The sequence below is a fragment of the Mytilus edulis genome, chromosome 12, assembly GCF_963676685.1.
Source record: "Mytilus edulis chromosome 12, xbMytEdul2.2, whole genome shotgun sequence".
Lineage (NCBI taxonomy): Eukaryota > Metazoa > Mollusca > Bivalvia > Mytilida > Mytilidae > Mytilus > Mytilus edulis.
The window spans coordinates 32,437,266-32,459,905 of NC_092355.1; the positions used below are offsets into that span (position 1 = coordinate 32,437,266).

Sequence of the window (22,640 nt, forward strand, 5' to 3'; positions counted from 1 at the left end):
CTATATTTAAACATTTATCTTCAATATTTGTGTAGGATAATTTCACCGCTTAGTAGAATAAAATTGCGACAAAATCCTTAGCCTGACGTCAATAACTTTGCCAGGAAAATAGAGATTAACAAATCATTGATTTTCTTTGGAATCTTGTAAATATCCCTTGCTGAGATTGAACCCAAAAAAATCCCTGTCGTCTGACACATATATAACCGGGACTTTAAACTAAAACACATTGTTTGATTAGTTGTTTTTTCACGATATTTACTCAAATATCAAAGACTTTCTTCAGTGAAGTCGAAACATTTCAAATTTCAGATTATTTTCAAATTTATTCGAATCTTGTTACAAATAAAACAATACAACTCAAGTTAACATGCTGAACATGTTGTATGCATATCATTATCATTATCGAACAAGGAATTTCATAATCAATTATTATGTTTTAAAAATGTTTATTAATCATTTTCTTATGTTACAAAAGGACATTTTATATAATAGGGATCAGTATATATTCCTTGTGCAATCATTAATCTATACACTTTCTAACTGACTGTACGTATAAACACTTGCACAATGACGAGCTATATACTTGCCTTTTTACTGCTTTTATCGTATGGTAAGTTAAATTAAATATACAACAAATAATTTTGAAATCACAATAGTTGGGTTTCTAAAAGAGCTTTGGAAAGAAGATACAAAAAACACCATTGCCAATCTGTTCTAAGAAATGTCATGTGCTATTACAGTTGTATTATTGTTTCGACATTTTCAAGTGTCGATACTCAAATATAGAGAGAACAAGTACAAATATATATTTAAAATTTAGGTTTTAAACAGAATGACATTGATAATCAAGTAAACACTTTGGTTACATCTTCTGACATCAGACTCAGACTTCTCTTGAACTGAATTTTAATGTGCGTATTGTTATGCGTTTACTTTACTACATTGGTTAGAGGTATAGGGGGAGGGTTGAGATCTCACAAACATGTTTAACCCCGCCGCATTTTTGCGCCTGTCCCAAGTCAGGAGCCTCTGGCCTTTGTTAGTCTTGTATTATTTTAATTTTAGTTTCTTGTGTACAATTTGGAAATTAGTATGGCGTTCATTATCACTGGACTAGTATATATTTGTTTAGGGGCCAGCTGAAGGACGCCTCCGGGTGCGGGAATTTCTCGCTACATTGAAGACCTGTTGGTGACCCTCTGCTGTTGTTTTTTATTTGGGCGGGTTGTTGTCTCTTTGACACATTCCCCATTTCCATTCTCAATTTTACTTTATCAAAATTATACATTTGTTGTAGATTATGCTACAGGTCAATGCAATTTCCCGTGCAAAGCGCAAAAAAGGCTCTTTGATCGGCTTGCAGATAATGGTGACGCTACTGGTTCTCAGGTAAAAATCGACGCGTCAACTTACACACTTTCTATAAACGGTACAGAGTATAAAACGGACTGTGTTCACCGATCTGGACCTTTCTATGTACTAAGGTAAGCAATTCCTTTTTTTTACTTTTTATTTTTCTTGAATTTTATTTTCTGAAATATTTGTAAGACGATTATTTTAATCCATTGTTGTTACTTATGGCTGTGACTATAATGATATTTTTGTCTGAAATTTGTTATCACTAATACTTATAGTATGAATTATATGTTTTGATTATAGTTCTTGAAATGTACTGGAAATGGGAAAAACACAAGAAAAATTAGCCTTTTTGAGAAAGGAGTAGGTTCAGTAAGACCCCTTTTTAGCACCAAAACTAAAAGTTTACAAAATTGTTATAATGTAAACTTTTAGTTATTTATTTTAAAGAACAATTTTTCTGCTACATAACTATGGGCTGTTTTAGACAATATAATGCATATATATCGGTGCCAACATCATTTAGTCATGCTAAATTATTGAAATCTTCACAATTTAGTATTTTAGATAAATTTTAGACGGTTTCTGTCTTAAATGAAAGCGGCCGCATTTGTGTTCATCCTAATATTGAAATGTAAGTTGTATTTGATAATAATACATAACATATATAAAAATTGAGGATGAACACGGATGCGGCCACTTATATTTCTGACAAAAAAAACCCTGAAAAGTTACCTATTTTGGCATATTTGATAGACATTCATATTTAAGCTTGAATCGGAGCGTTTTTAATGACTAAATCAGTTTAAATATTTCACATAAACTAATTGAAACAACTGAAATAGACACTAAAGTGTTTAAAAAGTGTCCGCAATCTTTCGACAGATGAACCTGAAATTTGAGGCAAAACCGGACCTGCCCCTTTGTTTAGTTCTAGCCCATACATGTGATAACACCAAAACATTCATGTATTACACATACCAATGAGACATGACTTTTTTATGGGCATATGTTGACAAAAGAGCCAGTACCTCTTGATATCATCTATGTTGCATTGTGATTTCTAATCCTTTTTTTATTTTACAGACGTAAAATTGAAGGAGTAATGTCTTATATTTGCCTGAAGAACGTAATGTTAAAAAATGAGGAATCCTTAAAATAATCATTAAATGACATTTCTTATTCTGTTTTTTTTTTTGTTCAGACGTAAAATTTAAGGAGTAGTGTCTTATGTTTGCCTGAAGAACACAATGTTAAAAAATGCAATATCCTTTAAATAACCATTTCATGAAATTTCTTATTCTGTTTTTATTTTTCAGACGTACTATTGATGGAGTAGTGTCTTATATTTGCCTGAAGAACTCGAGGTTTATAATATCTGCTGACTTCTTGGTCTTATTTAGAACAGAATGGAGTAAGTCACGTTTGTAGATATAACGCAATAAGATTTCTACTCATACATAGTTAATGTTTTCAAGACTAATACAATACATGTTTTTCAATTATTTAGGGATGTAGTTTAGTGAAATTAAAATATAACGAAAAATACAATCACAGTTATAACATGAGCATGAATGAAGTAACCATATTTGTTTTACCACCTCATCATACTTTATAAAGAATGTTACATTGTTAATTTGATACAAGTATATATCGGTACTTATAAAGGTAACGTTAAACATACAATTTTGATATCAATATTATAAATTTTTTTTTAATCGCAAGAAAAAAACAAGCTAGACATTTACCTTCCAAAGGAGTCTATGAGAAGATCTATAAGAGTAGGTGTAATTGCTCAAAATAGTATACCAATTATCGTAAAAAAACCTACAAGAAGGACGCGAAAGCTCGACCAAATTTCAGAAACCTGGTACACGAACATCATTTACAACTTTAATAATATCAAATGTATATTTATGTAATGCTTTGGGATTTCATAGTTGTATATTTATTTTCAGAGCCATTTCCTGGAAATCCAACTGTGTGTGACGTGTGCACCGGAAAGGATTATGTTGATCCGGAACTTTTAAACGGTAGGTATTAATTGCATCTATTTCTAATCAGTCAAATAACTATTATTGAATAGACAAAGATATCCAAAGTTTGCAGTTGCTACACAAACGTATTCAAATTTTAAGTGTCTTCTACATGCATTATACAAGATGGATTGAATTATAGATTTTAGATGCACACACACACACACACACACACACACACATAATGTCCCTAATTGCTTTGGTAACGATGATTATCAAATTATCAAGGGGAATATCAATCTAGATATATATTTCTTAAATTCATACATTTAGTCGTATCCTGACCTGATTTCAGTTCTTCATTAGTAAACATTCGATTATTGAATGTATGCCTTTTTGTGCTACTTTGTTACATTTGTTGTTTATGTAGTGATATTAAGATGATAACACAATATTGACTGTTGTACCCCTATTGTTGACATTTTTACTCTTTGAGTATGTTTGTTTTGTTCATGCATCGTTGACAATGTAATGGAATTTGATGCGACTGTCATACAAGTGAGAGGTTTAGCTAGCTATAAAACCAGGTTCAATCCACCATTTTCTACATTAGAAAATGCCTGTACCAAGTCAGGAATATGACAGTTGTTATCCATTCGTTTGATGTGCTTGGACTTTTGATTTTGCCTTTTGATTTTTGATTTTCCTTTTTGAATTTTCCTCGGAGTTCAGTATTTTTGTGTTTTTACTTTTTATTACTATTTTATCTATCACTATTTTCTATTCGGGTTAGGAGGTTTACGACATTTTCATTCAACTTCTTTGAATCTGTATTATTCTGTTTGTCTATTTGGTATTGGTTGTCGTTTAACTTTTTTCTGCTGTTTGGTCGGGTTGCTATCCCTTAATATATGCCTTAGTTAGTTATTGTTTTATTGTATCGAAATGTATATAAGTTTTATTTTTTTTTTATTAACTTTGTAGATGTGAATACCACTGGTAAGTAATTACATTCGTAATATACCTCTGTCATAGTTGAAGCCGTGAATCAAAATCAAATATTTTTAACTTGAATCTGATCATGTTTTAAAGCTCAATTACTTTGGTCACTATTTTCACTAACTTTTTGTTCAAATTGGATAAATTTGAAAAACATCAAATTCAAAGTGTAAAACAATGTTTCATCATAATGCGAACACAATCTGCTTATGAATTAAGTGATGTTTTAAGAACAGTTCATTTTATATAAATGTCTTAATAAAAATAGCAGCACATTAGTAGAAGATAAAATTTATCTTGTCCGTTACTTCACCTTCAAATTCCTATTTAACTGTTAATAATTTAATTTTGGATGTAACGCGTCTTCTGATTGGCTGACGTTATTTTGTTATGAGCCCATAGACAGAAAGTAGTCATGTGACCGTGACGTCATCAATGTTTTTTAATGGTTTTCTACGGTTTAAAATGGAATTAAGAATTAAATTATACGAAATGACTGTAATATTTTTTCTGGCTATTCGAAATAACATAAAAAATGTGGTGCACACTGTTAAATAACCGGCTACGCGCGTTATTCAGTGTGCACCAAGTTTTTAATGTTATTTTTTCATAGACAGAAAAAATATTACAGTCATTCCTTAAATACACACTAGTACTTATTTGGATACATTTTTTGATACAGATATCCATCATTTATAAGTATTTGAATAGAGAAAATACAATAAGGCCACTCGAAAACGATCACGAGTAGAAAGCGTTAGCCAAAGCAGAATGTTTATTTAGATGTTTCTTTTTTTTACCCATATTCCATGCTCATTTCGAATGTCTCCGACTTGATATTAAGAATATATTTACTTGAATATAATTAGCACTTAATGATAAAATTAATGTATGTATATGTTTGTAGACTGCAAAGTGGGTATGTATGCTTTTTATGTTTACATTTAACGTATTGTTTTGCCTGTTAAAAACATTTGTTTTTTTATATAATGCATGTTTTTTTCTTAAAAATTTACTTTTAGATATCTATATTCTTATACTCTTAAACGTCATTGAATCTAAAAATCATGTAACTCCTACAAGACTGATTAATGCAATCGAGCAGGAGTTCAACTCTACTTAATTTGTTAAAGTAAACAAGTCTTATGTTAAACGATTCAATATTTAAAATGAAATTTAAAATAAAGAAGGGTAGTAAATATTTTTTCTATGTAGTTTTCTCATATGGGAGATGCCAAACTATCAGTATTCTTGCTTTTTATTTTCATATACACAAATGACAAATAAAATTCATGTTAAAAACCATCGTTAGACTTATTTGCACTCTTCTTGTATCCAAAATTTCCCCCTTTTCACTGTGTGAAATACAGACATGATGCCTGTATTTGTTTATATTACGATAATACAATTGAGAATGGATGTTTGTTTTTTAGATGTTAAGCAAGTTGTTTGATGTTAATCACTTAATCTGAAAAAAAATTATTGTATGAGCCAAAAGTATTAGGCTGTTCGTTTTCTCGTTTGAACTGCTTTACATTGTCGTTTCGGGGCCTTTTATAGCTGACTATGCGGTATGGGCATTGCTCATTGTTGAAGACCGTATAGTGACCTATAGTTGTTAATATCTGTGTTATTTTGGTCTCTTGTGGAGAGTTGTCGCATTGGCAATCATACTGCATCTTCTTTTTCTTTATATTATTATGACAGTTTCACACATTTCAATTGTAATTGTTTACTTTTATTAATTGTTACTTGGATGGAGAGTTGTCTCATTGACACTCATACCACATCTTCCTATATAAATATAAGCAAAATCAGTTAAAAAGTGTGCAAATAATAAATAATCAAATGAACTTTTGAGAAGTATAGACAGATAATACGTAGACTGTATATTTATAATATCATAAACTGATTTCATTATAATAAGTGTTTTTGTTCTGTTATATAGTTCATGTACCTGGTGAGTAATTTTCATTTATGTTTCAAATGTAATTTAACAAGAAATTAAAATTTTAAGAAGTTCAAATCAAAACAACAACACCACATGCAGACGAAAATGATGACATAGGCTTTTCATTCAACAAACAGTTTCAACATCAGTTTTCATTATATGTGATGAAGTTATTGATATAAGTATGTAAAATGAGCACATAGCCAACATAAGCACCACAAAGTCAAATTGAGAAATACAATGTCAATAAAATAAGCCAAACATGTTGTCGTGTTACATGCATTGTCAATTTATTATATCCTTGCAATTTCGAATCGGGTTTCTCTATAAGGACGATGTCTTTGGTGAAGTTAACTTAATTACAATTTATTGTATTTTTCAGGATTGGGTTGTAATCTTCCTTTTGTGTGTCCTATAACTGATCCGAAGGTAGATAAACGATGTACTCCATGCGAACCGTCTGAGGCTAGCGATGACGGTCTATGCTGTGCATAGTAGTGTGATTTCAATTGACACATACTTTAATAAAGGAAATATGTGCAATCATTCGCATTAAAAAAAAAAATTATTGGCCTTTTTTTTTATGTATGCCTAATTTATTACAAATTTTTAATGGAGCATTGGGACAATAACCAATATTTTGAAAGATGAGATACTCATATAATTACTCTGATATGCACTAAATCTACATTGCAGTGCAGACATTTAGTTATGTTAAAATATTCAGAAAAGGGGTGGGCATACATATACTATGGTATGTTTCTTTAATATAGTTGTAAAATGATTTGTTGTATCAAAATTGTTCTTTAAAAATCTGTTATTAATATTACCCGTAAGAAACAGGTGTGTTGACATTTTTTGTCATGTTTTTCAGCTTGGCCGAAGATTTACCGATGGGTCTCGTAGTTAAGGTAAACGCCTCCGAGAAAATATCGACACATCTGTGTCTAAGAAGTCTATAATTAAATATGAGCGTAATGGAGATTCGATGATATGAATAACTTTTATTTATACAACAGTTTGCGTTCACCTCTTTTACATTAAAACTCAGCCATGCAAGGATATAAATTATGTTCACTTATTTAATTAATCCGAAGCTTCATATGGCTTTAAATTTGTTAAATAGCAAATGGTATTTTTTCCTTTGATTGATTTTCAGTGATGTCAATGCTGTATTTAAATATTCATCTTTGATATTTGTGTGGTATAAATTCCCGGATTAGTAGATTGAACATGAGACACTCTTAGCCCGACGTCAATAACGTTGCTAGGATTTACAACTTATTGATGGTTTTTGTAAATGTGTAAGATAGTTGAATCTTGTAGTAATATATCGCTGAGATTTAACTCTTAAACTCCATTTCGTCTGCAGACACAAACATAACTCTGACTCTAAACCAAATAAAATCGAAGTTGTTTTTTCACGACTTTGATGACAATTATGAATAACTAGAATGTGAAGACTTTTTCAGGTGCAGGCCAAATATTTCCATATTATTTTCAAATTCAGTCGAATCTGTCGACAAATATAACCAAACAATCTGAAGTTAACATGTTGTACATGTATTTAATCATCAAACGAAATATTGCATAATCTATATGTTTTGATTTCATTTTCTTTTGTCACATAGGGACATTTATATAATATTTATCAATTATGGACTTTTGACGAGGCCAATACATGTACGTTATATATGGACCTGTTCAGATTATATTGACCGACAATGAAGTCCGAGAGTCAATATAATCTGACAAGTCCATATATAACGTATTTACTAAATGTGAGTCCTTTATAGTAATCAAAGGTACAAGAGATTTCAGAGATTTCAACCCTCCCCCTATACCTCTAGCCAATGTAGAAAAGTAAACGCACAACAATACGTTATGATGACTGTTTATAAAACTATTAACTCTGGTATCATATGGTATTTTGAACCCCCATGACAAGTGAATTCGAAAAATTGCCTCGGTATCATTTTACAGTAAGTTATTTTACCTCTGGGGTAATTTTGAACCCCACAATGGAAACTTAAAGCCACCTGTTTTAGATAAATAGTATTGCAAATTATCTGAGTAGAAATTTAAGGTCTAAAGTATTATAGGGGTCATAGCTAAGTAAAACTGTAAAAGCATCTTTCCCAGTATGTTAAATACCAACCAACTACTTATTGAAGTATATTTACTACGTAATGCAGCTTAAAAGGCTAGGATTTTTGAAACTATAGGACTATAGTAAAGAGTTCAAATTACCATCATGGCTAAATAAAATATTCAAACATTTTTTCAAGCAAGTAAAGTACTTACAAACTATTGATTGGTGTATTATTTATCAATTATGGACTTGTGACGGGTTTAATACGTTGTATATGGACCCTTTCTGATTATATTGACCAATGACGAAGTACAAGAGTCAATATAATCTAACAAGTCTATATATAACGTTTTGACTGAGTGAACATTCTTAATTCATTTATTACTAAACCCCTTACGATAGGGATTGTACTTGATAGGCATTTAATGAAGACATAATCTTTCAATCAGTTATCTTAAGGTCTGGAGATGGCATGTCAGTAAATTAAATAGAAATCATTCAACGATACATTTAATGTTTGATATATTTAAAAACAAAAGGTATTAAAAATTAAAAGGTCAATTGTTCATGAACAATTGAAAGGTCTTTCCTTTTTTTCTATTATTGAGAGCCTTCTTAGTTTATAAATATATGGTTGCTATTTTTTTTTTTTATCTCAAACCATTTTTGAGTTATAGGCGAAAAATAATCATTTCGGACCCGAAAAACAGTTTTCGTGCCCTAGGTCAATAATGGTTGGTCCAATAATTTTGAACCCAAATAACAAATGTAGATCTGGAAAAGACACACATTTCTCCGTTATATTTTATCAGCCATCTTTTTCGGTTATAGAGTAAATCCGATAACAAGCTAAGGTCAAAATCTAGGTCATGACCTTAGGCCAGTTTTCTTAATCACATAAATTGATGATCATTGGTGAAGATTCTAGGTGGCTACAACTTCCGATTTCTGAGTTTAAGTGGCCTACCGAAATCGGTTAATTTTCGAAGGGGCATAACCCTACCAATGAGTCGTTGAATCTTTTCAATCCATATGTAACGAAGAACCAGGGTCTGTTCCTGAACAAATTCCTTCTTTTGTTTTTTTTTTCTACCTATTATGATTACGGAGTTAGAATGATAACAAGTTTTTTTGTGTTAGGGGAGATAACCCATATAAAGCTAATGTTAATGGGTCGTGCCTTCGCCACAAGATATCTTTTGGTCAACCGATACTAGATACCTAATGTCATTTTAACATGTCGAGTACTTTTTTGGGGAAATGTCGTTAAAGTTTGCCGGAAATAATGATAATAATCAGAACAAATACAGTAACGTCTTTCCTTATAGAAAAAGGAAAGACCTTAATTATGTACAATAATCGCAATCGAAAAAAAAACTCATCAAAAGAAGGACAAAAGAAACCAGAGTAATAGTCAAACTCATAGATTGAAAATAAATTGACAACGTCACGGCAACAAAAGAGTAAACCAAAACAGACGATTGATAAACCAGTTGTTAATATGTTCTTCTCATATATTTTATGATGGTATGATACTTAACCCCTAACGGTATGGATTACAATTGATATTCATATGATAAAGACATAATATTTCAATCAGTTCAAGGTTTTGGAGCTGGCATGTCAGTAACTGCTCGTAGTACTTTGTTAATGTATTTGTCATTGTCATTTTGTTTAGTTTCTTTTACATCGGACTCGGGACTTCTTTTAAACTAAGTTTTACTCTACGTATTGTTGTGTGGTTTTTTTTTTCTACATTGGCTAGAGGTATAAGGGGAGGGTTGAGTTCTAAAAAAACTTATTTAACCCCGCTACATTTTTGCACCTTTCCTAATTCAGGAACCTCTGGCCTTTGTAAGTCCTGTGTGATTTTAATTTTTGTGTATATTTCGGAGTATAGTATGACGTTCATCATCACTGAGCTAGTATACATTTTCATTTTGAAATCAACTGAAGCACGCCTCTTGGTGCGGGATTTTGCCGCTGCATTGAAGACCCATTGGCGGCCTTAAGCTGTTGTCTATTCTTTGGTCATGCTGTTGTCTCTTTGACATACTCCCCATTTCCATTCTACATTCTATTTAATAAAAAAATGATACACAATTACAAGAAACAACATACATAATTAAAGACATAACAACACGAACTCCACCAAAAAATTGGGCTGATCTCAAGTGCTCCAGAAGGGTAAGCAGATCCGGCTCAACATGTGGCACCCGTCGTGTTGGTCATGTTATAACAAATTCGGTAAAAGTCTAATTCAGTAGGCCACATTCGTGCAAATGAGAGGGTTTTGTAGTTACGACATAAGGATAATATATCCAACATATCTGTAAAGCGGTTATTCCATAACGGTCAACCAACTCGTGATGTTGTCCATAAAATTTACAAAGGGATGATTTCAACTTCACAATTTAGAACTCTTGGTTTAATAGCTTCATTGTGAGCGGCAATCCTCTATCAAATAAATCATGATCGAAAATACAAGCCCTGGAAAATCATATCAATTGGGAGATTAAAACACATGCATGTACTACGATGGGATACCAGCCAAACATGAACACAGACGGTACAGAATTCAGAATACTTCGGTATTTCAAATGAGAGGATTGGTGAAAAATTACTAAGATCCATACAGATGACATCGATGTTCTTAAGTAATAGTAAACGAGCTTTCTTCAATTTTAAATGTTATCGCAATTATTAAACCAATGTTCGTGGATATATAATTTCGTGGTTTTGCCGACATCTGCATACGCGCTTATAGAAAATTTGATATTCGGTGAACTTTTAATTTCGTGGTTCATCTATACCCACGAAATCCACACAGATATGTATCCAACGAATAATAATGAATCCACAGAACACTAAACAAAATTCTTGCAAGCACGTTTTTATAATTATTAATATACATCTCACACGTATTATATACAAATAAATTTCAATCAGTGGTTATTGATCACAAACTTATTAACTTTCGAGTTGTTGCCGAAGTTTAAAGGACCGTGATGTGGATACACAATAAAAACAGAGCACTTGTGAAGCGTGAAAGATAAGTGAATTGAAAGATCTATGATATTTGTCTTTAATGTTTTCCTTATGTAATCATTTGTTAAACAAACTATTTTTTAAAAGTTGTTGAATGAATTGTTCTATCAAGAATCTGTTATTTCTATTACCCGTCATGAACAGGTGTGTTACATTCTTTCGTCAAAATGTAGCGCTTGCGCTGTACGTTGGTCGAAGTTTTAACGATAGGTCTCGTAGTTAAGGTCACTGCATGCAAAAAATTATCGACGAATTTGTTTCTAGGAAGTCAATAAATCATAAATTCGCACATTTATAAAGGTTTTTGATAAATATGAATGACTTTCGTTTCCACAACATTTAACATTCACATATTTCACACTATAATTCAGCGTTGCAAGTTTTATATAAAATATGTTCAATTTTTTTTAATAATACAAAGCTACATAATACTTTAATCATGTGAAATACATTGTAGTAAATGGAGTTTTTTTTTCTCTTTGAGGGGTTTTACATGCTTTGTCCACGCTATATTTACTTATTTATCTTTTATATTTGTGTAGGATAATTTCTCCGCATATTAGAATACAATTCCGACAAAATCCTTAGCCTGACTTCAATAACTTTGCAAGAAATAAAAAAAGAGATTAACAAATCATTGATTTTCTTTGGAATCTTGTAAATATCCCTTGCTGCGATTGAACCCAAAAAAAATCCTTGTCGTCGGACACATATATAACCGGGACTTTAAACCAAAACACATTGTTTGATTAGTTGTTTTTTCACGATATTTACTCAAATATCGAAGACTTTCTTCAGTGTAGTCGAAACATGTCAAATTTCAGATTATTTTCAAATTTATTCGAATCTTGTGACAAATAAAACAATACAACTCAAGTTAACATGCTGTACATGTTGTATGCATATCATTATCGAACAAGAAATTTCATAATCAATAATTATGTTTTAAAAATGTTTTTTTTAATAATTTCCTTATGTTACAAAAGGACATTTTATATAATAGTGATCAGTATAATTATATTCCCTGTGCAATCATTTAACTATACACTTTCTAACTGATTGCACGTATAAGCACTAACACAATGACGAGCTATATATTTGCCTTTGTATTGCTTTTATCGTATGGTAAGTTTAATTAAATATACAACAAATAATTTTGAAATCACAATAGTTTGGTTTCTAAAAGATCTTTGGAAAGAAGATACAAAAAACACCATTGCCAAACTGTTCTAAGAAATGTCATGTGCTATTACAGTTGTATTATTGTTTCTATTGTTTCGACATTTTCAAGGGTCGATACTCAAATATAGAGAGAACAAGTACAAATATATATTTAAAATTTAGGTTTTAATTAGCTTCAATATTATGATTTCAGATAAGAAAAAGAAAAAATGGGGTTACCGGACTCGTTTTCTTGCTACATGTAAAAATGGGTAAATTCCTATCACATTCTATTGTAAAAGTAACACTATCTGGATTATCTGCCCTTGCATTTGATTTGCCTCCCCTTATTTGACAAAGTTGGAACAGAATGACATTGACAATCATGTAAACACTTTATCAAAATTATACATTTGTTGTAGATTATGCTACAGGTCAATGCAATTTCCCGTGCAAAGCGCAAAAAAGGCTCTATGATGTGCTTGCAGATAATGGTGATGCTAATGGTTATCAGGTAAAATTCGACGCGTCAACTTACACACTTTCTGTGAACGGTACAGAGTATAAAATTGACTGTGTTCACCGATCTGGACCTTTCTATGTATTAAGGTAAGCATTTCCTTTTTTTATTTTATTTTTTTCTTTAATTTATTTTTCTGAAATATTTGTAAAACGATTATTTCAAACCATTGTTGTTACTTATCGTTGTGACTATAATGATATTTTTGTCTGAAATTTGTTATCACTAATACTTATTGTATGAATTCTATGTTTTGAGTATCGTTCTTGAAAAATACTGAAATTTGGAAAAACACAAGAAAAATTAGTCATTTTGAGAAAGGAGTAGGTTCAGTAAGACCCCTTTTTGGCCCCAAAATATAGCGGTTTTCAAAATGGTTAAAATGTCTACTTTTAGTCATTTATTTGAAAGAAGAATGCTTCTGCTACATAACTATGGGCTCTTTTTGACAATACAATGCATGCATATCGGTGCTAGCATCATTCAGTCATGCTAAATTACTGAAATCTTTACAATTTAGCATTTTAGTTAAATTCTAGACGGTTTCCGTCTGAAATGAAAGTGGCCGCATTTGTGTTCATTTCTTATATTGAAATGTAAGTTGTATTTGATGATAATACATAACATATATAAAAATTGAGGATGAACACGGATGCGGCCACTTATATCTTTGTAAAAAAAAAAAATCTGAAAAAATACATTTTTGGGCATATTTGATATATTTTCATATTTAAAATCAGTTCAAATCTTTCACATAAACTAATTGAATGAACTGAAATAGACACTTAAGTCTTTAAAAAGTGTCCGAAATCTTTCTTCAGATAAACCTGAAATTTGAGGCAAAATCTGCCCTTAACGGACCTACCCCTTGGTTCAAGTATAGATGTGATCACACCAAACAATTCATGTATTATGCAAAACAATAAGACATGACTTTTGTATAGACATATGTTGGCTATAGAGCCAGTACCTCTAGATATCATCCAATTTGCATTGTGGTTCTGTGTTTTTTTCTTACTGTCGAACAGTTCAAACCCTATGATTCTTGCATTAATGATGTTATAGCGATGGCATTTTAACATCAGCTATCCATATCCAAGAAGAACGCAATGTTAAAAAATGTAAAATTCTTTAAATAATCATTTAATTAAATTTCTTATTCTGTTTTTCTTTTTCAGACGTACAATTGCTGGAGTAGTGTCTTATAGTTGCCTGAAGAACGCAAGGTTTATAATATCTGCTGACTTCTTGGTCTTATTTCAAACTGAATGGAGTAAGTCACGTTTGTAGATATAACGCAATAAGATTTCTACTCATACATAGTTAATGTTTTAAAGACTAATACAATACATGTGTTCAATAATTTAGGGATGTAGTCTAGTGAAATTAAAAAATAACCAAACATAAAATTACAGTTATAACATGAGCATTAATGAAGTAACCATATTTGTTTTACCACTTCATCTTACTTTATAAAGAATGTTGCATTGTTAATTTGATAATGTATGCATCGGTACCTATAAAGGTACCGTTAAACATACAAATTTGATATCAATAATATATGTTTTTTTTAAGTCGCAAGAAAAATCAAACTAGACATTTAGCTTCCGAAGTATTCCATGAGAAGATTTAGAAGAGTAGGTGATATTGCTCAAAATAGTATACCAATTATCGTATAAAAACCTACTAGAAGGACGAAAGCCCGACCGAATTTCAGAAACCTGGTACACGAACATCATTTACAACTTTAGTAATATCAAATGTATATTTATGTAATGCTTTATGATTTCATAGTTGTATATTTATTTTCAGAGCCATTTCCTGGATATCCAACTTTGTGTGACGTGTGCAACGGAAAGAATTTTATTGCTCCGGAACTTTTAAACGGTAGGTTTTAATTGCATCTATTTCTAATCAGTCAAATAACTATTATTGAATAGACAAAAATATCCAAAAGTTTGCAGTTGCTACACAAACGTATACACATTTTAAGTGTCTTCTACATACATTACACAAGATGGTATTGAATTATAGATTTTAGATGCACACACACACACATAATGTCCCTAATTGCTTTAATAATGATGATTATCAAATTATCAAGGGGAATATCAATCTAGATATATATTTCTTAAATTCATACATTTATTCGTATCCTGATCTGATTTCAGTTCTTCATTGGTAAACATTCGATTATTACTATTTTATCTATCACTATTTTCTATTCGGGGTAGGAGGTTTACGACATTTTCATTCAACTTCTTTGAATCTGTATTATTCTGTTTGTCTATTTGGTATTGGTTGTCGTTCAACTATTTTCTGCTGTTTGGTCGGTTTGCTATCCCTTAATATATGCCCTAGTTAGTTATTGTTTTATTGTATCGAAAAGTTTAATTTTTTTTATTAACTTTGTAGATGTGAATACCACTGGTAAGTTATTACATTCGTAACATACCTCTGTCATAGTTTAAGCCGTGAATCAACATCAAATATTTTTAACTTGAATCTGATCATGTTTTAAAGCTCAATTACTTTGGTCACTATTTTCACTAACTTTTTGTTCAAATTGGATAAATTTGAAAACATCAAATTCAAAGTGTAAAACAATGTTTCATCATAATGCGAACACAATCTGCTTATGAATTAAGTGATGTTTTAAGAACAGTTCATTTTATATAGATGTCTTAATAAAAATAGCAGCACATTAGTAGAGAATAAAATTTATCTTGTCAGTTACTTCACCTTCAAATTCCTATTTAACTGTTAATAATTTAATTTTGGATGTAACGCGTCTTCTGATTGGCTGACGTTATTTTGTTATGAGCCCATAGACAGAAAGTAGTCATGTGACCGTGACGTCATCAATGTTTTTTAATGGTTTTCTACGGTTTAAAATGGAATTAAGAATTAAATTATACGAAATGACTGTAATATTTTTTCTGGCTATTCGAAATAACATAAAAAATGTGGTGCACACTGTTAAATAACCCGCTACGCGCGTTATTCAGTGTGCACCAAATTTTTAATGTTATTTTAATAGACAGAAAAAATATTACAGTCATTCCTTAAATACACACTAGTACTTTTTTGGATACATTTTTTGATACAGATATCCATCATTTATAAGTATTTGAATAGAGAAAATACAATAAGGCCACTCGAAAACGATCACGAGTAGAAAGCGTTAGCCAAAGCAGAATGTTTATTTAGATGTTTCTTTTTTTTTACCCATATTCCAGGCTCATTTCAAATGTCTCCGACTTAATATTAAGAATATATTTACTTGAATATAATTAGCACTTAATGATAAAATTAATGTATGTATATGTTTGTAGACTGCAAAGTGGGTATGTATGCTTTTTATGTTTACATTTAACGTATTGTTTTGCCTGTTAAAAACATTTGTTTTTTTATATAATGCATGTTTTTTCTTAAAAATTTACTTTTAGATATCTATATTCTTATACTCGTAAACGTCATTGAATCTAAAAATCATGTAACTCCTACAAGACTGATTAATGCAATCGAGCAGGAGTTCAACTCTACTTAATTTGTTAAAGTAAACAAGTCTTATGTTAAACGATTCAATATTTAAAATGAAATTTAAAATAAAGAAGGGTAGTAAATATTGTTTCTATGTCATTTTCTCATATGGGAGATGCCAAACTATCAGTATTCTTGCTTTTTATTTTCATATACACAAATGACAAATAAAATTCATGTTAAAAACCATCGTTAGACTTATTTGCACTCTTCTTGTATCTTAAATTTCCCACTTCTCACTGTGTAAAATACAGACATGATGCCTGTATTTGTTTATATTACGATAATACAATTGAGAATGGATGTTTGTTTTTTAGATGTTTAGCAAGTTGTTTGATGTTAATCACTTAATCTGAAAAAAAATTATTGTATGAGCCAAAAGTATTAGGCTGTTCGTTTTCTCGTTTGAACTGCTTTACATTGTCGTTTCGGGTTCTTTTATAGCTGACTATGCGGTATGGGCATTGCTCATTGTTGAAGGCCGTATAGTGACCTATAGTTGTTAATTTTTGTGTAATTTTGGTCTCTTGTGGAGAGTTGTCGCAGTGACAATCATACTACATCTTCTTTTTTCTTTATATTATTATGATAGTTTCACACATTTCAATTGTAATTGTTTACTTTTATTAATTGTTACTTGGATGGAGAGTTGTCTCATTGGCACTCATACCACATCTTCCTATATAAATATAAGCAATATCAGTTAAAAAGTGTGCAAATAATAAATAATCAAATGAACTTTTGAGAAGTCAAGACAGATAATACGTAAACTGTATATTTATAATATCACAAACTGATTTCATTATAATAAGTGTTTTTGTTCTGTTTTATAGTTCATGTACCTGGTGAGTAATTTTCATTTATGTTTCAAATGTAATTTAACAAGAAATTAAAATTTTTAAAAGTTCAAATCAAAACAACAACACCACATGCAGACGAAAATGATGACATAGGCTTTTCATTCAACAAACTGTTTCAACATCAGTTTTCATTATATGTGATGAAGTTATTGATATAAGTATGTAAAATGAGCACATAGCCAACATAAGCACCACAAGGTCAAATTGAGAAATACAATGTCAAAAAAATAAGCCAAACATGTTGCCGTGTTACATGCATTGTCAATTTATTATATCCTTGCAATTTCGAACCGGGTTTCTCTATAAAGACGATGTCTTTGGTGAAGTTAACTTAATCACAATTTATTGTATTTTTCAGGATTGAGTTGTAATCTTCCTTTTGTGTGTCCTATAACTGACCCGAAGGTACAGGAACGATGTACTGCATGCGAACCGTCTGAGGCTAGCGATGACGGTCTATGCTGTGCATAGTAGTGTGATTTCAATTGACACATACTTCAATAAAGGAAATATGTGCAATCATTCGCATTAAAAAACAAAATTATTGACTTTTTTTTATGTGTGCCTAATTTATTACAAATTTATAATGGAGAATGGGGACAATAACCAATATTTGGAAAGATTAGATATTCATATTATTACTACGATATGCACTAAATCTACATTTCAAACACCCAGGTGTGTAAACAGGTTGATAATAGTAGACATAATAAAATAATAAAGAAAAAGTTTGAGCAATAAAAAAAACCAAGTGCAAATTCATGTGCTTAATTAAAAAAAATAAAAATTGATATCAATACACATAGTTCACAAATTAAAACGGAAAACCCATTGGACGAATGTCCGTTTGCATGGTCCGTTTTTTAAATTGGCGGATTTCATTTTGGCTATTTTGTTGTTAATGCGAAATTTGGCACCCCGCGAAAAAAACCGTTATACTGTATATCGCACCAATGAGGAATGTTGCTAAAATATTGTTTTAATGGATGACATTAATCAAGTAAAGTTTAATATAGTCAGCTTAGCACAAGCCTGAAATGGTATATGTTTAAATCAGAGTGAATTGACAGAAGGAAATAAGTCAATTATCTTTTTAAATGTGGTGTGTATGGTCAAGAGAAGTCAATTTTCTTTTTAAATTTGGTGTGTGTGGTCAAGAGAAGTCAACTTTCTTTTTAAATTTGGTGTGTGTGGTCGAGAGAAGTCAACTTTCTTTTCAAATGTGGTGTGTGTTGTCAAGAAAAGTCAATTTTTTTTTCAACTGTGGTGTGTGTGGTCGAGGGACGTCAATTGTCTTTTCAAATGTGGTGTGTGTGGTCAAGAAAAGTCAATTTTCTTTTTAAATGTGGTTTGTGTGGTCAAGAGAAGTCAATTTTCTTTTAACTGTGGTATGTGTGGTCGCGAGAAGTCAATTTTCTTTTCAAATGTGGTGTGTGTGGTCAAGAGAAGTCAATTTACTTTTCAAATGTGGTGTGTATGATCGAGAGATGTCAATTTTCTTTTCAATTGTGGTGTGTGTGGCCGAGAGAAGTCAATTTTCTTTTCAACTGTGGTGTACGGGTCTAGATAAAACAATTTTGTTTTCAAATGTGGTGTGAAAGGTCGAGAGAAGTGAATTTTCTTTTCAAACGGGGGTTGTGTGGTCGAGAAAAGTGAATTTTCTTTTCAAACGGGGGTTGTGTGGTCGAAAGAAGTCAATTTTCTTTTCAAATGTGGTGTACGGGTCGAGATAAGTCAATTATCTTTTTAAATGTGGTGTCTGTGGTCGAAATAAGTCAATTAACTGTTCAACTGTGGTATTTGTGGTCAAGAGAAGTCAATTCTCTTTTCAAATGTGGTGTGTATGGTCGGGAGAAGTCAATTTTCTTTTCAAATGTGGTGTGTGTGGTCGAGAGAAGTCAATTTTCTTTTCAAATGTGGTGTGTGTGGTCTAGAGAAGTCAATTCTCTTTTCAAATGTGGTTTGTATGGTCGAGAGACGTCTTTTCAAATGTGGTGTTTGTGGTCAAGATAAGTCAATTTTCTTTTCAAATGTTGTGTGTGTGGTCGGGAGAAGTCAATTCTTTTTTTCAAGGTGGTGTGTATGGTCGAGAGAAGTAAATTTTCTTCCAACTCTGGTGTTTGCGGTCGTGAGAAGTCAATATTCTTTTCAAATGTGGTGTGTGTGGTCAAGAAAAGTAAATTTTCTTTTCAACTGTGGTGTGTGTGGTCGGGAGAAGTCAATGCTCTTTTCAAATGTAATGTGTGTGGTCAAGAGAAGTAATTTTTCTATTCAACTGTGGTGTGTGTGGTCGAGGGAAGTCAATTGTCTTTTCAAATGTGGTGTCTGTGGTCAAGAAAAGTCAATTTTCTTTTTAAATGTGGTGTGTGTGGTCAAGAGAAGTCAATTCTCTTTCTAACTGTGGTATGTGTGGTCGCAAGAAGTCAGTTTTCTTTTCAAATGTGGTGTGTGTGGTCAAGAGAAGTCAATTTACTTTTCAAATGTGGTGTGTATGGTCGAGAGATGTAAATTTTCTTTTCAAATGTGTGGTGAAAGGTCGAGAGAAATAAATTTTCTTTTCATTTGTGGTGTGTGTGGCCGAGAGAAGTCAACTTTCTTTTCAAATGTGGTGTGAGTGGTCGGGAGAAGTCAATTCTCTTTTCAATTGTGGTGTGTGTGGTCGGGAGAAGTCAATTTACTTTTAAAATGTGGTGTGAGTGGTCGGGAGAAGTCAATTCTCTTTTCAATTGTGGTGTGTGTGGTCGAGAGAAGTCAATTTACTTTTCAAATGTGGTGTGTGTGGTCGAGAGAAGTCAATTTACTTTTCAAATGTGGTGTGTGTGGTCGAGATAAGTCAATTTTCTTTTCAAATCTGGTGTGAGTGGTCGGGAGAAGTCAATTTTCTTTTCAATTGTGGTGTGTGTGGTCGAGAGAAGTCAATTTTCTTTTCAAATGTGGTGTGTGTGGTCGAGAGAAGTCAATTTACTTTTCAAATGTGGTGTGTGAGGTCGAGATAAGTCAATTTTCTTTTCAAATGTGGTGTGAGTGGTCGGAAGAAGTCAATTCTCTTTTCAATTGTGGTGTGTGTGGTCGAGAGAAGTCAATTTACTTTTCAAATGTGGTGGGTGTGGTCGGGAGAAGTCAATTCTCTTTTCAACTGTGGTGTGTGTGGTCGAGAGAAGTCAATTTTCTCTTCAAATGTGGTGTGAGTGGTCGGGAGAAGTCAATTCTCTTTTCAATTGTGGTGTGTATGGTCAAGAGAAGTCAATTTACTTTTCAAATGTGGTGTGTGAGGTCGAGATAAGTCAATTTTCTTTTCAAATGTGGTGTGAGTGGTCGGGAGAAGTCAATTCTCTTTTCAATTGTGGTGTGTGTGGTCGAGAGAAGTCAATTTACTTTTCAAATGTGGTGGGTGTGGTCGGGAGAAGTCAATTCTCTTTTCAACTGTGGTGTGTGTGGTCGAGAGAAGTCAATTTTCTCTTCAAATGTGGTGTGAGTGGTCGGGAGAAGTCAATTCTCTTTTCAATTGTGGTGTGTATGGTCAAGAGAAGTCAATTTACTTTTCAAATGTGGTATGTGTGGTCGGGAGAAGTCAATTCTCTTTTCAATTGTGGTGTGTATGGTCAAGAGAAGTCAATTTACTTTTCAAATGTGGTGTGTGTGGTCTGGAGAAGTCAATTCTCTTTTCAATTGTGGTGTGTGGTCGAGAGAAGTTAATTTTCTTTTCAACTGTGGTGTTTGTGGTCGGGAGAAGTCAATTTTTTTTTCAAATGTGGTCTGTATGGTCGAGTGAAGTCAATTTACTTTTCAAATGTGGTGTGTGTGGTCGAGGAAAGTCAATTCTCTTTTCAAATGTGTTGTACGGGTCGAGATAAAACAATTTTCTTTTCAAATGTGGTGTGAAAGGTCGAGAGAAGTTAATTTTCTTTTCAATTGTTGTGTGTGTGGCCGAGGGAAGTCAACTTTCTTTTCAAATGTGGTGTACGGGTCGAGATAAAACAATTTTCTTTTTAAATGTGGTGTGTGTGATCGAGATAAGTCAATTTTCTTTTCAAATGTGGTGGGTGTGATCGAGATAAGTCAATTTTCTTTTCAAATGTGGTTTTTGTGGTCAGGAGAAGTCAATTCTCTTTTCAATTGTGGTGTGTGTGGTCGGGAGAAGTCAATTCTCTTTTCAATTGTGGTGTGTATGGTCAAGAGAAGTCAGTTTACTTTTCAAATGTGGTGTGTGTGGTCGGGAGAAGTCAATACTCTTTTCAAATGTGGTGTGTGTGGTCGGGAGAAGTCAGTTCTCTTTTCAAATGTGGTGTGTATGGTTAAGAGAAGTCAATTTACTTTTCAAATGTGGTGTGTGTGGTCGGGAGAAGTCAATTCTCTTTTCAATTGTGGTGTGTGTGGTCGAGAGAAGTCAATTTTCTTTTCAAATGTGGTCTGTATGGTCGAGAAAAGACATTTTTTTCCAAATATGGAGTGTGTGGTAAAAAACAATCTATTTTCTTTTCAAATCTGGTGTGTGTGGTCAATGTCAGACTTACAAAGGTGTTTGTTTTTGCAAAGACCTTGTATATATTGTTTTAAATCAGTTTGTCTTACACTAACATGATAAATTTTTAAATAGCAATTAAGAAATCTCCTCTTTTTGCAACTTATATTATCCGAAATGAGGGATTTGAGTGATTACTGTAAGTGAGGTTAAATGTTGAAAGTGTACATTCAAAATACAAAAACCAAAGAAACAAATGACAATGCGTTGCAGCTAAACGATGCAAAAACGAACCCAAAAATTGATAAAAATCAAAATCGGGGCCTTTTATAGCTGACTATGCGGCATGGGATTTGCTCATTGTTGAAGGCCGTACGGTGACCTATAGTTGTTAATGTCGGTGTCATTTTGGTCTCTTGTGAACAGTTGTCTCAATGGCAATCATACCATATCTTCTTTTTTATATATAAGATGAAAAATTCCCTTTGTATATATAATAGCCATTAAGAGTCAATTTTACATTGACATGCAATGTCCTGGTACTAGCAAAGTGGTTTGTTTTCACACCGACTGACAAGACAGCCTATCATGAAGCGATTGTTTGACGCATATACTACACGATAGTTTTCCGAAACGAAATTATTAATTCTTCTGCATTCAGGTCCATAC

At 32.0% G+C, this 22,640-nt stretch overlaps 2 protein-coding genes across 2 annotated transcripts; both read left to right on the forward strand.

Moving 5' to 3' along the window:
• Positions 1–465: 465 nt before the first annotated feature.
• LOC139498279 (uncharacterized) lies at positions 466–6,796 on the forward strand. Its single transcript, XM_071286645.1, has 8 exons — positions 466–613; positions 1,301–1,487; positions 2,679–2,773; positions 3,318–3,392; positions 4,320–4,334; positions 5,242–5,253; positions 6,283–6,294; positions 6,668–6,796. Exons 1-8 carry the CDS (start codon positions 571–573, stop codon positions 6,778–6,780), a joined length of 552 nt encoding a protein of 183 aa, XP_071142746.1. The 5' UTR covers positions 466–570; the 3' UTR covers positions 6,781–6,796.
• A 5,609-nt stretch (positions 6,797–12,405) lies between these two features.
• On the forward strand, positions 12,406–15,571 carry LOC139498280 (uncharacterized). Its single transcript, XM_071286646.1, has 5 exons — positions 12,406–12,550; positions 13,009–13,195; positions 14,285–14,379; positions 14,919–14,993; positions 15,522–15,571. The coding sequence occupies exons 1-5, from the start codon at positions 12,508–12,510 to the stop codon at positions 15,554–15,556; spliced, it is 435 nt and encodes a 144-aa protein (XP_071142747.1). The 5' UTR covers positions 12,406–12,507; the 3' UTR covers positions 15,557–15,571.
• The last annotated feature ends 7,069 nt before the right edge of the window (positions 15,572–22,640 follow it).

Excerpts from the sequence above, each read along its gene's own strand:
- LOC139498279 (XM_071286645.1), top strand. The coding sequence starts at position 571 with ATGACGAGCTATATACTTGCCTTTTTACTGCTTTTATCGTATG. Across the intron at positions 1,488-2,678 it reads GGACCTTTCTATGTACTAAG|ACGTACTATTGATGGAGTAG; the intron begins GTAAGCAATTCC and ends TTTATTTTTCAG. Across the intron at positions 2,774-3,317 it reads CTTATTTAGAACAGAATGGA|AGCCATTTCCTGGAAATCCA; the intron begins GTAAGTCACGTT and ends ATTTATTTTCAG.
- LOC139498280 (XM_071286646.1), top strand. The coding sequence starts at position 12,508 with ATGACGAGCTATATATTTGCCTTTGTATTGCTTTTATCGTATG. Across the intron at positions 13,196-14,284 it reads GGACCTTTCTATGTATTAAG|ACGTACAATTGCTGGAGTAG; the intron begins GTAAGCATTTCC and ends TTTCTTTTTCAG. Across the intron at positions 14,380-14,918 it reads CTTATTTCAAACTGAATGGA|AGCCATTTCCTGGATATCCA; the intron begins GTAAGTCACGTT and ends ATTTATTTTCAG.